This window comes from Primulina huaijiensis, chromosome 11, assembly GCF_012295235.1.
Source record: "Primulina huaijiensis isolate GDHJ02 chromosome 11, ASM1229523v2, whole genome shotgun sequence".
In the NCBI taxonomy this organism is placed as follows: Eukaryota; Viridiplantae; Streptophyta; class Magnoliopsida; order Lamiales; family Gesneriaceae; genus Primulina; species Primulina huaijiensis.
The window spans coordinates 23,046,604-23,060,531 of NC_133316.1; the positions used below are offsets into that span (position 1 = coordinate 23,046,604).

The 13,928-nt window shown below is 36.4% G+C and overlaps 3 protein-coding genes across 5 annotated transcripts; all 3 read left to right on the plus strand.

The window, feature by feature from the left end:
- The first annotated feature begins 2,291 nt into the window (after positions 1-2,291).
- On the plus strand, positions 2,292-7,447 carry LOC140988619 (OVARIAN TUMOR DOMAIN-containing deubiquitinating enzyme 2). Of its 3 annotated transcripts, XM_073457644.1 has the most exons (10): positions 2,303-2,351; positions 2,548-2,588; positions 3,203-3,274; positions 3,715-3,760; positions 4,525-4,633; positions 6,040-6,131; positions 6,237-6,299; positions 6,620-6,738; positions 6,992-7,067; positions 7,181-7,447. In XM_073457644.1, exons 3-10 carry the CDS (start codon positions 3,210-3,212, stop codon positions 7,235-7,237), a joined length of 627 nt encoding a protein of 208 aa, XP_073313745.1. In that variant the 5' UTR covers positions 2,303-2,351; positions 2,548-2,588; positions 3,203-3,209; the 3' UTR covers positions 7,238-7,447. The 3 variants fall into 3 exon arrangements, with proteins under 3 accessions (XP_073313744.1, XP_073313745.1, XP_073313743.1); XM_073457643.1 differs by lacking the exon at positions 2,548-2,588 and having other exon boundaries at positions 2,292-2,351; XM_073457642.1 differs by lacking the exon at positions 2,303-2,351 and having other exon boundaries at positions 2,358-2,588.
- A 298-nt stretch (positions 7,448-7,745) lies between these two features.
- On the plus strand, positions 7,746-10,187 carry LOC140987323 (uncharacterized). Its single transcript, XM_073455783.1, has 6 exons — positions 7,746-7,979; positions 8,073-8,206; positions 8,355-8,524; positions 8,770-8,847; positions 9,156-9,300; positions 9,563-10,187. Exons 1-6 carry the CDS (start codon positions 7,871-7,873, stop codon positions 9,977-9,979), a joined length of 1,053 nt encoding a protein of 350 aa, XP_073311884.1. The 5' UTR covers positions 7,746-7,870; the 3' UTR covers positions 9,980-10,187.
- Positions 10,188-12,241: 2,054 nt separating this feature from the next.
- Positions 12,242-13,672, plus strand: LOC140988569 (protein S40-4-like). The gene is made up of 2 exons (XM_073457580.1): positions 12,242-12,742; positions 12,855-13,672. Exon 2 carries the CDS (start codon positions 12,858-12,860, stop codon positions 13,440-13,442), a length of 585 nt encoding a protein of 194 aa, XP_073313681.1. The 5' UTR covers positions 12,242-12,742; positions 12,855-12,857; the 3' UTR covers positions 13,443-13,672.
- Positions 13,673-13,928: the final 256 nt, after the last annotated feature.

Sequence of the window (13,928 nt, forward strand, 5' to 3'; positions counted from 1 at the left end):
TTTTTTTTAAATGACATCCTCAAATATATTTGAAATATACTAGAGGATCATTTTCTTAAAACAAAAAATTGACCGAAGTTTTTTTTTAAAAAAACCCCGGTATAGTCACTATATATAACAATGTTTAAAATTCGTTAGACGCTAATCAGATAATGTCTAAGTCGAAAGATCGCTAGGAGAATTCCACATTTTTAAGTATCAACAGACCACCGTCTCTCCTCTTAGACCCGAACTTGACTTTTAATTACTTGACTTTTAATTGTTATGACAAGGCAAGAGAGACATCTTTTTTATTATTATTATTGTGCTTTAAAATCTGAAAACCCAAAAGAAAAAATATTGAAAAGCTTGCTACACCTATACGATTAGTCGGTGTCTAGAGCCTCCTAAGATGAGGACAAACACTTTTCGATGTGTTGCGTTCGGTCTGACGCTTAGCTCGAAATTTAATACGATGTTATTTTAAACAATATTTTGCCTAAAACAAACTTAAATAACATCGATTTGAAATTAGATTGAGGTAAAGTTAAAATAGATCTTTAAAACAAAAATTCAAATAAAATATATATACACATATACAATCCACCCATTTCAAAACATCGTTTGCACTCTCAAACAAGTACAACGAGCAAAATTGATAAATCCAGAGTCATTTCTCCTATAGCGCCGGACTTTAGCAGTTGTTTATTTTAATAAATAAAATAAAGCAAGAATATTCATCTTCTATACTTCACCAGTACGTAACTAACTATTGAATATCTGGTCCGGTGTAACTAACTGTGTTACAATGCAATCTTCCCTCCTCTTCCGTTTTTTCTTCATCTCTATGAACTATACACGATTCCACCTCCGCATGAGACTCCGTCGACGAACTTAAAACCTATGATTTTAGCGAACAGAGGCAAGAGAGTGTGAATCGACCAAAGTAAACCTGCCGGGCAAGCTTATTCGGGTATACTCTGCAGGGAAGGGATCCACGACCGTTCAGAGATATCACCGACGTTAATCAATCGGGATAGAACTTCCTCAGACGAGATTCCTTCGACATCCGCTTGTTTCAGCAATTGCTGCAGTTGTTTCTTCGAGATTTTAACCGTCACCCGATCCGCTCCCTTTGCTTCTCCGAGAAGAGTACTCTTCTCCAGGCCCGTGCCTCTAGCACTTTCGTCCCTTCGCTGATCGGAGGTTTGTTTCCTGATGCAATTTCCCATACTGCCTAGTTGTATGTATCACAAAGGAGGCGGGTGTTAAATATAAAGGAAGGGAGAGGGTCGGTGGCTATCCTACGTGGCGGTAATTGAAAGTGGCAGATTGACCACTTCAGCTCCTGTTTCTCCACGTAACAATTTCTAATTGGTTCAACTAATTTTTTCGGTGACGTCACAGTCGGTCATTAATTTTTGTAATACTTGTTGATTTCCTATTGGATAGAGTGTAACTTGCCATGATGAATGGTTGAAATGGTCGGACTTTTGAAAGAGTAGCATGGTTGAGGTCCATCTTTGATTGCCAAAATTCCTAGCATTGAATGTTATTGGCGAGACTGACCAAATCAGATGAACAAGTTTTATTTGGAAAAACGAGTTCAAAATTTGTCGATTCAAACCACTTTATATGTGGTGTAGCTCTAGTCTATTTTACGTCAAATTTTATAACACGACTTACATTTTAGCTGATCGAAAAATTATCAGCTCAGTTCTATCTCGTTTTGACATCTCTTTGTACATGACATCTCTTTTCCACTATATTTAATCAATTTGGCACTTACATCTTTTAATGTTATAAATTTGTACTTGTTAAAAAGATTAATGTTAAATACAATAAATATACGAGAGGTGAATGGAAAAAAATCTATTGTGATTGTAGCGAAGCTAAGTTTTGTGAGCTAGCTCATAAGCTTAGTACTCGATTTTTTTTTCCCTCCCAACTTGAGCTAATCTTTTACAACCTTTAGAGTGAGATGAATTTTTGAAGTATGACGATGAAATCGAGGTCAACGATGCAGGGGCTGGACAAGCTTGAGAAATTCGAGTTTTTTTATGGAACCGACTTGAATGGAGTTGCATGAATGTGCCAAACACAACTGGAAGAATTTCAATCAGCCCTCAACCCAAGGCTTTTTCTAATTGGGCTCCAGTCTAAGAAGTACAGCCCAACATAATGGGCCAATATTTGATGAAAGCCCGAATTTGTTATGTTCTAGTATTGGCCAGGTACCATTTAAAAGAAGTCCACGTGAGGCCCAGAATAAAGACCCGACCCAATAAATACGTATAGATAGCAGGTTTCAACCTCACTTTCTCTCCCGCACACGGAACCTGCAGCTAGCTGCGTAAGCACAGAGATTATTGGTATTGCATCCATCCCGCCGCACATTTTACAAATGTCTCCGTTCCATTAATCACCAATCATATTTGTACAAGTTTGCTTACGACTATTGTGACCATCCTACAATAAATTTTAATTTTTTTTCCCGAAGATTCCCTTTTGCTTTATCGTCTTTCTGATTTATCTTAAAGCTAACGCAATTCTTGGCACGTAATCTAGATCTAGAACTTGCCTCTTCTTTGATTTCAGCTAATTTTCAGGTAAAACTTTAACACAAATGGTTTGATGGAATAAAGATTGTTGATTGATTTTTTTTCTTATGAGCGTAGAGGGTAATTGCAAAGTTGTGCGTGTTTGTGTGTGTCTGTACTTAAATATATGAGTTGTTTATACAATGACGATAAACTGAATTAAAAAAGTTTGATGCTTGATTGGTTTTGGTTTGCTTTCATTGTAATACTCTTTGATTTTCTTCGTGTATTTTGTTATCTAGTAATTTTGGATTGTGAATTTGGGAGCCTGAGTTGGTTAACTTATCAATACATCGTGTTGTGTCGCTGAAGCTTGTGGTTTGTTCGGTATCTGGTTGTAACTTGTAATGTCTCTGTAATGTCGGTTGGTGCGTGGGGCGGGCCCAAGATATCAGGGAAGTTGTTCAAACTTGAAAAGGGGGCGCGATTGATTGGGAATAAATAGAATGAGGGCTGAGAAATATTCTTAAGAAAGTTATCTAGAATTTTTTTTTCCACTTGTCGCTCTTGTCGGGGTGCAGTCGTGATTTTGGATTCGTGAGTTTACTGTTTCTTCATCAATTATATGTTTGTTATGCAGAAATCTTAAAAATAATATGCACATGATTTTTTATGATCATCAGGTTCACAATGGAAGGCGTAGTTGTTAGGAGAGTTATTCCTTCTGATAACAGTTGCCTCTTCAATGCAGTCGGGTAAGCTTCAAATCTTGATAAGAGTACATTTTGATAAAGAACTCGTATTCAAAGGTGGGGTTTTTCAGGAAATTCCCTGATTAGACAGGAAAGCAATTTTTGAAACCAGGAATCAAATATGGCTTCTGTAGCAGTTTCGGCCTCTCCTTTATGAATAAAGAAGATCTTTTTCTTAGAATAACTTTTCAATCCAATCATATTTTATGTTCAAACTTACAACTGCTTTTGCTACTATTTTCCTGACAAAAATCACGTAAAAAAGCTCGGATTTAAAAATTAATGTTCAAGCTTGGTGATTCTGTATTCAAGATACTTCTAAACTTTAAATTGTTAGTAAAACGTGTTACGTGCCAGATTTGTTAAGTCAGCATATATAAATCTTAAGCTTCGATATGGATACGTGTGAATTAATCTATTGGGTTATGGATTTTTATATTCAGTTATGTCATGGACCACGACAAAAACAAAGCTTCTGAGTTGAGACAGGTAATCCAGTAATATTTGTTATCAAGCTGCAAAGGCAATTCCTCTATGATGTCACTCACCAATTATAGAAACTGTCAGTGCTATGATTCTTCAGATGCTAAAATGCAGCACGAATGCAGCAATTTGCTGTAATATATTTTGTCATGTTTTGTTTTAAGCATCACTGGCAAGAACGAGGTAGTAATTAATGCCAGCAATTGAGCCCATATATTGTATGTGTGTTGCACATGATATGCATATGAAGTTTTAGCTATACTAGCATTTTTAGATTAGAATCTAATATGTTATGTTATTAATTCGAAGAATCAGAATTTAATGTGTGGTATTATTAGTTAAAGAAATCAACATTTTGAAAATTGGGGAAAAAGAAACAAAACAACAAATGTATTTTTTCTAAAGGTATTTTGGGAAAGACAAAAGTGGCACATCCAGAGGCCAAACCGTTTACTCTATATGATCCTTAACTAATAATATAGCATAGAGGTACTGATTCCCAGAATGATATTTCCTCATTACCAGTCTCGATTCAGTGGGAGAATAAATGTTCCGACCAGGGGGCCACTATAGTCTTCTAGTTAGCCAGATCTTATCCATTAACAATGTTGTTCTGTACTCTGTTGCTATTTTTTAGTTTGCTGTTTATGCCACTTTAATAAAATATTTTAAGGAGATCAATAAAAGTTATATTAAGCATGCCTTTTGTGTATATTTGGTTTATATTTTCATTGTTTCTTGTTTGACAATTGTTGATCTGATTGTTGAAGGTCATAGCTGCAACTGTAGCCAGTGATCCAGATAAATATTCTGAAGCATTCCTTGGAAAGACTAATGAAGAATATTGTACATGGATTCTAAACCCAGAGAAGTGGGGAGGTTGGTGTCTGCAGCTCTGATTTATAGATTTTGTTATTTCCTGTCCATGTAATCTATGGGCCTTTTTTATTCCTCACCTCTGAAATAACTGATATTGGTCACATAATTCCCTGGTGGGCTTCAAGCAGCTTACGCCACCTCAGGCAACAAATACCTGATGGATGAACAAAATACAAACTCTTTGTTAAGTGTTATTGGGATTACTGTTCGACCTCAAAAAGCTGTTAACGTTTTGTTTAGAAACTTTATTTGACGCCAATCAGTTCCTAGGATGCTGCTATATTTCGATCTTTACTTGACTTGGATTTATCTCCCTCGATTGTATAACAGCAACAGGTTCTTTAATATATTTTTGAATATAAATTTCTTCATTCGTTCACTTTTCATTTTGCATTCATATAAAGTTATTAATACGAATTTTGAATTCTTAATTTAATTAAAGAGAGAACTTGATCTATCCCAACTTCCACTAGTCTCTCCAGTGATTCTTGTTGGATTTCTTATTTTCATGGTAGTGTACGTAGCTCTAGGAGATGCAAATCATGATTTTGAGTTGCTTATGTTTATACTCAACTGTTTTCACAAAGGCAGCATGCTATTAGTCTTTCAAAAATTTATCCATTCATTTCTTCCTCATTTTCTTTGTGAACTTGTTTTTGGGCATGTAGACGAATACCTCAGATGCTTTGAATTATGTTTTTGAGTTTCTGTTCTCTTAAGTTAATATTTTTTCATGTTTAAATTTTATTCTCCACGTGTTTACCATTTACCAGCACTAATCTGTCCGTTAATATGCTTACTATATCCAATGTCTGCCTCACTTTTCTAAATTCGAACTCCCTGTCATCCTTCTAAACAATCATGGGATTGTGTTGTCTTTACGTTGAGTACTTGTGCAAAATATATGTCAGCGATCCAACTGCTAACTGTTTGAAAGGGACATTTTTTTTCAAAAATTTCGTTCAGTAAAATATTTTTAGTTTGAGGTTGCATCATCAAACATCTTACCCTGCGTCTTTCCAAGTTATGAAATTTGGAGATATTTGCAGATACCACAACATTTCGTTTACTTTTTAGCAGCCACCACCACATGCAATTCCTGCACTTACATGTTTTTTTGGATACATCAGTTAACTTGAACAATTGAAAATTCGAACATTATTTTGTATTAGGAGTTGACATTGGTCAATCGAATGTTATTGCCTTTCCGTATTTTTGCAGCGTCGTTTCTAAAGAAAATAAATTTTCAGTCAACCATGAGACTCTTTGTCTTGTGTTTCGGATACTCTTATGATATAATCACTGTTTGGGATGTCGTAATATTATCTGGCCAGTTTAAGTTTTACACAAAAAATCAAGGCTTGCTCACTAATCTGAATTCTGAGCTTTCCCTTATCTCTCTAAAGGTGCCATTGAACTGGCTATATTGGCTAACTATTGCGGCCGTGAGATTGCAGCATACGATATACAGACCGCCAGATGTGATATCTATGGACAGGTTAGAGAATTCATGCCTTTTTTTAAGTTGATCATAGTATCAGTGCTGGTTTTTTTTTTTTTTTTTTTTTTTTTTTTTTTTTTTTTTTTTNTTATGTATCTACAGGATAAAAGCTATAACGAAAGAGCTATGCTGATCTATGACGGGCTCCATTACGATGCTTTGGCTGTATGGTTTCTTCTCCTTCCATCACCTTTTTCTATAGACTAGCACTTCATCGTGGGCATAAACTGTGCATGAAATGCACATAATTTGTGCAGATTTGTAAGCTATTTATATTTTTGAATATCCAGGATAAATGAGAAGCTAGATATTTTGTCGAAAAGCAATTCGTAAATTTGTTTTCTGATAAAGGTGCCAAAATTTTCTTGATGGCTCTCAAATTGTGAAATAACAGTGTAGTGGGTTCATGTCCTAGGTATCAGTACTTGTTGGAATTCTGTCTTATGCATATTCTAGTGCACCTATTAATATTTGCCTCTCAACAGATGTCTCCTTTTGAAGGAGCTCCAGAAGAGTTTGATCAGACGATATTCAATGTTCTGAAGGACCGGAAATTGGGGCCGGTTGACCAACTTGCTCTTAACCTGGTTAAAGACCAGCAAAGGTAAAATATTACACGTATCACTGACTTCTTTCTCTTCGTGTTTATATGTTACACCACTCACTAAACAAGGAAACTCTATCAGAAAAATGAATCTTTACCACTCCAAAAAATTCTTGTCCATTGAACTCGTTTATGTTGTTTTAGTTGATGTTTTTGTCTTGTCCGTGTCACCATACAAAATTTCTTACGGTAGTCAAGATTGGTCCACACAAGTCAATCCAATACGTTGTAACTGTCTTTCTCCAAATTTTAGGAAAAGGAGTTACACGGACACTTCCAACTTCACTCTACGTTGTGGAGTATGCCAAATTGGGGTCATTGGACAAAAGGTTTACATTCCTATCTTTTTTCTTTCAAGCGTCAATCCGGTCCTCAGTAAACTCAGAAATTTAATGGACTTTTCTCGTGTTAACTGAAATTTTTCACTTAACTGATTTTGCAGGAAGCAGTGGAGCACGCTCAGGCGACCGGTCATGTGAACTTTCAAGAATACAGATGACAGGGTTTATTTCGAGAACAGAGTGAAATCAGTTCCAGCAAAACCACTCTTCCCTAAAACCTGCTTTTACCAGTGTTCAATTTATTGTACTGCATTTCTTTCCTTCTGTTATGGAATGTAAAAACTATCATGCTTGTCATTTGATTGTGGAGTTATAACTTTAAACCCCTTTGAAATAATAGATGTACATGAATTGGTACAGCAACTTTATTCACTTCTAAAAGTAAATCTATCACGCAAATTACTTGTTGTATTTAGAATATCTCCTACACTACGAAAAGCTAAACACTTTTTTATAATACGGTGAAAGTTATTGGTATTCTGGTCAAAATCTTGGAGAGCATCGCATTGCCGCTTCTTACAATTCGAGTGGCGAATATNATCTTATTATTAATAGCATTAGTCTAGAAAAAAAAACTTTTATATTTGAATATTTTATTTTAATTTAATGTGCAATATTATTCAAAAGAAATCAACTAATAGTAATCTCAATATTAAACAAAATTCTTAATTTCCCATAAAATAAGATCGGAAACGCAATACTCGAGCATCAAGAAAACGCTGGAATTTGAAAAGAGGCGACCTGGCTTATTTGTGGCTGAAAATTTCGTCTGCAGCCGCCTTTTCTCGTTGATGGAAAAGTGGAAATTTACAGAAAGCCTAACCAATAATTATTGTGATTTTAATCCGAATTCCAATCCAAGATCGACCCACAATTTAGGAACGCAAAGCATTCAATCCCGTATGCCCATATGCTTTCTTCTTTGTTAATTTCGGGATTTCTTGATTTTGTTATTGAAACTGTGGTGATGAATTGAACTGCCGGGTTTTACAGAATGTTTGACGTCAAAGGAGCGGAACTCGCCACCGAGCTTGCTGAGCTTGTGTCTTGGAGTGGTGGGTAGCAATCTTGAGGACATTATTGATGACTTGGCTGAGGTTGCTCCTACTTTCCCCTCGGATATTAAGGTCAAGTGTATTTTTTCCTCCTAAAATCTTTAGTATAGTTACTTTCAGCTGATTTAGTTAGCGAACGAATATTTCATTGGGGTCCGATGCAGTTATTTCTGTTTTGTAATTTTTTTTGATGTTATATCCCTCTGTATGAATCTCACAGATAGCTTTGGTGGCAATTGCAAGAAGAAGAAAGTTACTGGATGATGACCTTATCATTGCCTTTGCAGAATATTCATGGGAGATACTTGACCTATCTGGTTCAGATGTTTCGGATACCGGACTTAATCATGTGGTTACGATTAGTAAAAATCTAAGAGCCGTGGATATCAGGTAGTGATAAGTTCATATTTAAGTTTCTTGCACTAGCAATTGATGCGATATAACTGGGAAAAGTATTTTTCTTTTGTTTTGATATAATGGCCATCCAGTTGATTTGAACAGAAGTTTTCTTAAAGTTAGTTATTTTCTGTTGATTAGCTTCAGTTAATTGGATTTATTTGTTTAGCTGACCTAGTAGTTGTATTGGATGTCGTAACTTGACTTTATTTACTTTCATGAAACTATTATTTGTGCAGTCGATGCAGCAGATTGTCATCAAATGGCGTTTCTGAACTTCTTAAGAATTGTCATGCGCTTGAGATATTGAGATGGGGGTATGCACTTTATATGCGTTTTCTCATTCAGCTAGTTATCTTGCATAGTATGCGAAAGAAATATTCGACGAGATGTTAGGTTAGATTTACTGCTAATAAAGCATTGTTTTTCCTGTTGTGGTTCTTATGTGAAGATATTTTTAGTCCTGGTGCATAAACTGTGAACCATTAAGGCTATTTGTTCAGTTGTTTGGTATTGTAACTTCTGAGTTTCATCGTCATTTTCATGTGATAATGTGGTCTACTTATTGGATTTTGACATCAAGGATAAAACTGATATCAGGAAACGAACCAAATTAATGTTGCAGAGGTTGCTCCAGGAGTGACTATGCTGCCCGTCATTGTTTGAATTTCTTAAAACCAAATCTCGTATATATGGAGGGAGAATCGTGGGAGGATCTTGATACTACCAACGTTGCACATGGTGCACAGTCACTTCGATGGCTTGTCTGGGTATGTGTTTATATACAATACTTGTTTTAGATATATTCCTGCCTCTTACAGAGGGCTGTTAAAATTTTTATTTATAATATTTCCAAAATTGTAATTTTCATTCTCAAAATACATCACATGGCCCCGTCTGCCCCTGTTCATCCTGTCCCACCGTCCCTTTCCCTGAATCCCTGGATCACGCCCTTGATGTCAACATAGTTCAAAATGAGATAGATGTCAGATCCAGTTTACCCTATTGTTAACCATTCCTGCCCATTTTCAGCCTACAGTCGACAAGAATTCAGAGGAGATCTTAGCCCATGAATGCCCACGCATTAGAGTAAATCCAAAACCATCGCCTTTGGGTCTCAGTGGCTCTGGAGTTCCTCCAGGAGCATTATTGCAATATGTATTGGATGACCCCATCGTGAAAGATATAGATCCGAAAACTTGGGCTGTCTCTGGGTTCATTCCAAGAACTGCAGTTCAACCGATTTCAAGTCCAGATGAATTATCCATAGCTGAGAAATTCAGGCTAGCATTTCTTGAAAGAGACACTCGGTTAGCCCCAAAGAGGGCAAAGAACGCAAGGCAACATCAACGACGTGCAGAGAAGGAATGGGTGATGATGAATTCGAGAGCAAAAGCGTTGGCACTTGCCTCACAAGCTAAGAGATCTGTCCACATCAAGAACTTGTGAATTACAGAAGTATCTCGGTTGTGTTTTTCGTCACTTGTAGGACATTATAGAAGATTTTACTGTCCTCGACGTCGAAAGTGGTGAATATTTACCTTGCCCTTGTATTGTGGTAAGCATGAAATATCTGTACCGTCATACATGATTGCATTCCCCAATATTTTGAAACTTTGTGTGTACAATCTTATTTCAATCTTGGGTGAATCACAAAGTGGCTAAGTTGACTGGTTGGTTACATTGTTGGATGGGTAATCCATGAATATTTGCTTCTTAACAATAATAAATAAATGGAATGACTCGAATATGTGACAAAAACGAGATACCTATTTTTAATATTATATATTATTAATCAAAGTTCTCCTCTAAATAATTATGTTTGTTGTTAAATTATATTACTTTTTTATTCACAAGGACAACTTTTTCATGATACTCTTGGTTTGTTCAGGAAACTATAATAATAGAAAAACTCATTTTAGTGCAATTATATTTTACGTACCAATTTATTTGATAATATTGTATTTTGAATTTAATGTATAATTCTATGTTCACCGCCTTCTTAGTTCTTACCCTCCGTCAACCTAGACCGCTCCGACAAGTGATATATATAGCTGCCCGAAACATTTTACTGTCTTCGGAAGAAAACCAAAATATCGACGGTTTACACCGTTTATCCTGCTCCTGCTATGACATTCAGATACTTTATAGGTAAAAAAAATTCCTTAAACCCGAAAAACCCAATGCACTGATGTACCCGTTTGAAATAAGTCAAAAGGGGAAACACCATGTTCCGCATAGTTGATGGATTGTTAGGAACCTATATCTCTGATTTAATGGAATTCAGAAGGGATTATTGACCAAATCAGACATTTAATGGAATTCAGAAGGGATTATTGGAGCAAATTAGCCTTGATGCAATCTGAGATTTATGATTGATACTCACGGGAAATTTAGGGTCCGATTCCGGCGATGGTCACTAATCCAGACGCATGTTTGAAATTGTCCTGAACCTAAAATCACAAATAAGACCGTTAGAAGGGGGCCAGGAGGGTGTCCTGGCGTAGCCCCTCCGACGCTCAAATCAGAGACCGATGATATATGGGGGAGCAGCTAAGGGCGATGCTGAAAACAATATAATGAATAAAATAATCGTACGCGCATACCTGATATTTATAGGAGAATATCTGGACTTCTCATGGGCCCTTCATCTGTGGGCCCTAGATATGGGCTGGGAGTTTGGGCCAGATCTCGATGGGTTCATCCATGGGTGATCAATGATATTAATTTCCGCATAGTTGATATATTGTTAGGAACCTGTATCTCTGATTTTCTGCAATAATCATGGATGCACTTCTGGTAATTTCTTCTGGTAGTTCTAGAATATGATGAAAATTTTGTGTGCATACATTGGAAAGATGGTATAAAATTCCACCATGGCTCCAGAAAAGTTCATTTTGTTTTTTTTTTTTTGAATTGTTTTCCCAATTGAAAATGTAGAAACTGTGGACGATAACACACTTTGATTTCAACAAAGATTGTTGATGGCTGTACGATTGGCGGCTGCCGCTCTCTGTACGAAGATGCCTTTACTCAATTTCTAGTAAACCGATGGTTGAAAAATGGCTTTACAAATTAAGATTTGTCTCTACTTTTGGGAGGTACAAGGAATTATTGCGACAGATTCAGTGCATGGCGGCGGCCCTCGTAGTCACTGACAGAGATTAGTCTTGATCGGTCTTATTTGTAAGATAATAATGAGCGGAAAAAAAATTCGGTGTTACTCAAGTACTTTTAATCTAATTCAATCGAAACAGATGTTTTTCTTTTTCTTTTTACCCCCTTTTGCTTTGTAAAATTAAATGTCATTACTGTGGTGTAGTTATTGTGTTATGCTGTTCATTAATTGGTTCAAATGATGTTTTATTTATATTTNAGAGAGATGAATTTAGTCACGCCACCTTTTCCTTTGAACGTGCCCATCATTATGTTTGTGTAAGATGGCATCATCGAGCATTAATCTTTCACCTAAACTGGTGACACATCTTTTATGTGGTTTAAGTTCAAGAGAATATGACCCGACCCGATCATACCCTCAGTCGAATAAGACCTTGAGTTGATTCGGATTTCTCAACGATATTTCATTTTTGTGTGGAAAAACGAATGCATGAATCTACCGCAAACCTCAATCAATTGATTGTTCAAGCTGCCTTCTACAATAATTGCTAATTAATCAGCAAAGCAAAAATTTGTCTGGAGATTTATCACGTCCCGATAATGGGATTTGGGAAGTGCAGTCCAAATAAATCGTGTGCTACGTGCGGCTTTAACTCAGCATAGCGTGCATTGGTCGACATTCTGTTGATAGCTCAAAATAGAGTTATTATCACAATTTCATGAAGAGAAAGTGGACAAAATTAAAGGAAACAACCGGGAAAGGCCGAGTGGGAAAATACAAGTAGTGAAGTCCCATTTGACCATTCCACAGGGACAAGAAAGAGATGTAAAATCGATACCCAATTATATGTTGAGAAAATGTCTTTCTATTGTCTTCCCCCTTGGCTATCATCCATTTCCAATTTCTTTTTCCCTTGTCTTGTTTTAACTTACAAGTTAGCTCGATCCGTGTCCAGCACTATATACTTATTAACAAGCCTTCAATATTCTATACCCTCTAAATATTCCTTGAGATGGGCTGATACTTGAAGCTGCATAATTTTTCAAGAAGCTGTGCTGAGGAAAGAAGTTGCCTGGAAAATTGTGTATAAAAAGGTAACTTTTTTCCTACCTGTTTGTGTTCCGTTCTGTGTAAAATCTTGATCTCATACTGGGAATTTAGGAATCCTGGATATTTCTAACCGAGTATTTGTGTGTATCTTTACAGGAAATGGAGAGTAAATACGGTTTATACAGCCCTGGAAGCAGTGGCTTGACATGGTTGAAAAACGAAGAATTCCAGGAGGAGGATGTGTGGGGAGCTTTCCAGGAAATACAGGATTCCATTTCCAGGGACAAGACCACTTACATGTCAAAAGGCCTCCAATACCCAGCCAGATCAATACCGAATCCCAACAAAAAATCTTTTGCTGGCGAACCCGAAATCGTTCAACGTCGCTCCACACCTTTGAGCATACCTGACTGGCCAAAAATTTACGGAACCAGCTGTCCAGAAACCTACAAGAATTCTTGTTTTTGGCTGGATGCAGCAGATTTCAATAGGGACGAGAGTAACCGTGGATTCGAACGAAACAGGTGGAACAGCGATATTGAAGAAGAAGAAGATTACGATGATGGAGAAATGGAAGGGAGCACTGTGATACCTCCTCACATATGGATCGCTAAGAAATTACGTCCTTCATCTTCTGTGTGTGAAGGTGCTGGAAGGACACTCAAAGGCAGAGATTTACTCAGTGTGAGAAACGCTGTTCTTACCAGAACTGGATTTCTCGAATCAAAATCAAAACGTTTGTAGCACACAAGAATTGTAAATAGTACGCTCAAAATATGAAAAACTGTAAATTTTTACGTTGAAAAAAATCATTTGTCTATAAATTACTGCGTATAATGGATACGAAGCTGTCGTAATGGTTGATTTTTTTCTGTAATATAATTGGGATATGATGTTACAGCTGTTTGGGGGCAAATTCCATGTATTTTCTGTTCCTCGCGATGCCGCGTTTGTTCTATGTATAATTTGTGTATCCATTCCATGTACATTAATATATTATCTACGCAGTTAGGAAATTTCGTCTATATTTTCTTTCTTTCTTGAAAATTTGAGCTGTAGTTCACGAGCATAATATAATTAAAATCTCGGATTTCTCAATCAAAGTAATCAAAGTAGCCATAGTCTGAATATTTTTTCTTTGAACTAGCATGCATGGTTAATTGGGTCATGAAGGGGAACCAAATTATTAAAATCGTGTGTATAATATCTATTATATATATAAATATGTGA

Bases quoted from the DNA above. Each gene is read 5' to 3' on its own strand.
- LOC140988619 (XM_073457643.1), top strand. From the start codon at position 3,210: ATGGAAGGCGTAGTTGTTAGGAGAGTTATTCCTTCTGATAACAGTTGC. The intron at 6,300-6,619 runs GTATGGTTTCTT...GCCTCTCAACAG, and splicing joins TCCATTACGATGCTTTGGCT to ATGTCTCCTTTTGAAGGAGC. The intron at 6,739-6,991 runs GTAAAATATTAC...TCCAAATTTTAG, and splicing joins CTGGTTAAAGACCAGCAAAG to GAAAAGGAGTTACACGGACA.
- LOC140987323 (XM_073455783.1), top strand. From the start codon at position 7,871: ATGGAAAAGTGGAAATTTACAGAAAGCCTAACCAATAATTATTGTGAT. The intron at 8,207-8,354 runs GTCAAGTGTATT...TGAATCTCACAG, and splicing joins CTTTCCCCTCGGATATTAAG to ATAGCTTTGGTGGCAATTGC. The intron at 8,848-9,155 runs GTATGCACTTTA...TTAATGTTGCAG, and splicing joins CTTGAGATATTGAGATGGGG to AGGTTGCTCCAGGAGTGACT.
- LOC140988569 (XM_073457580.1), top strand. From the start codon at position 12,858: ATGGAGAGTAAATACGGTTTATACAGCCCTGGAAGCAGTGGCTTGACA.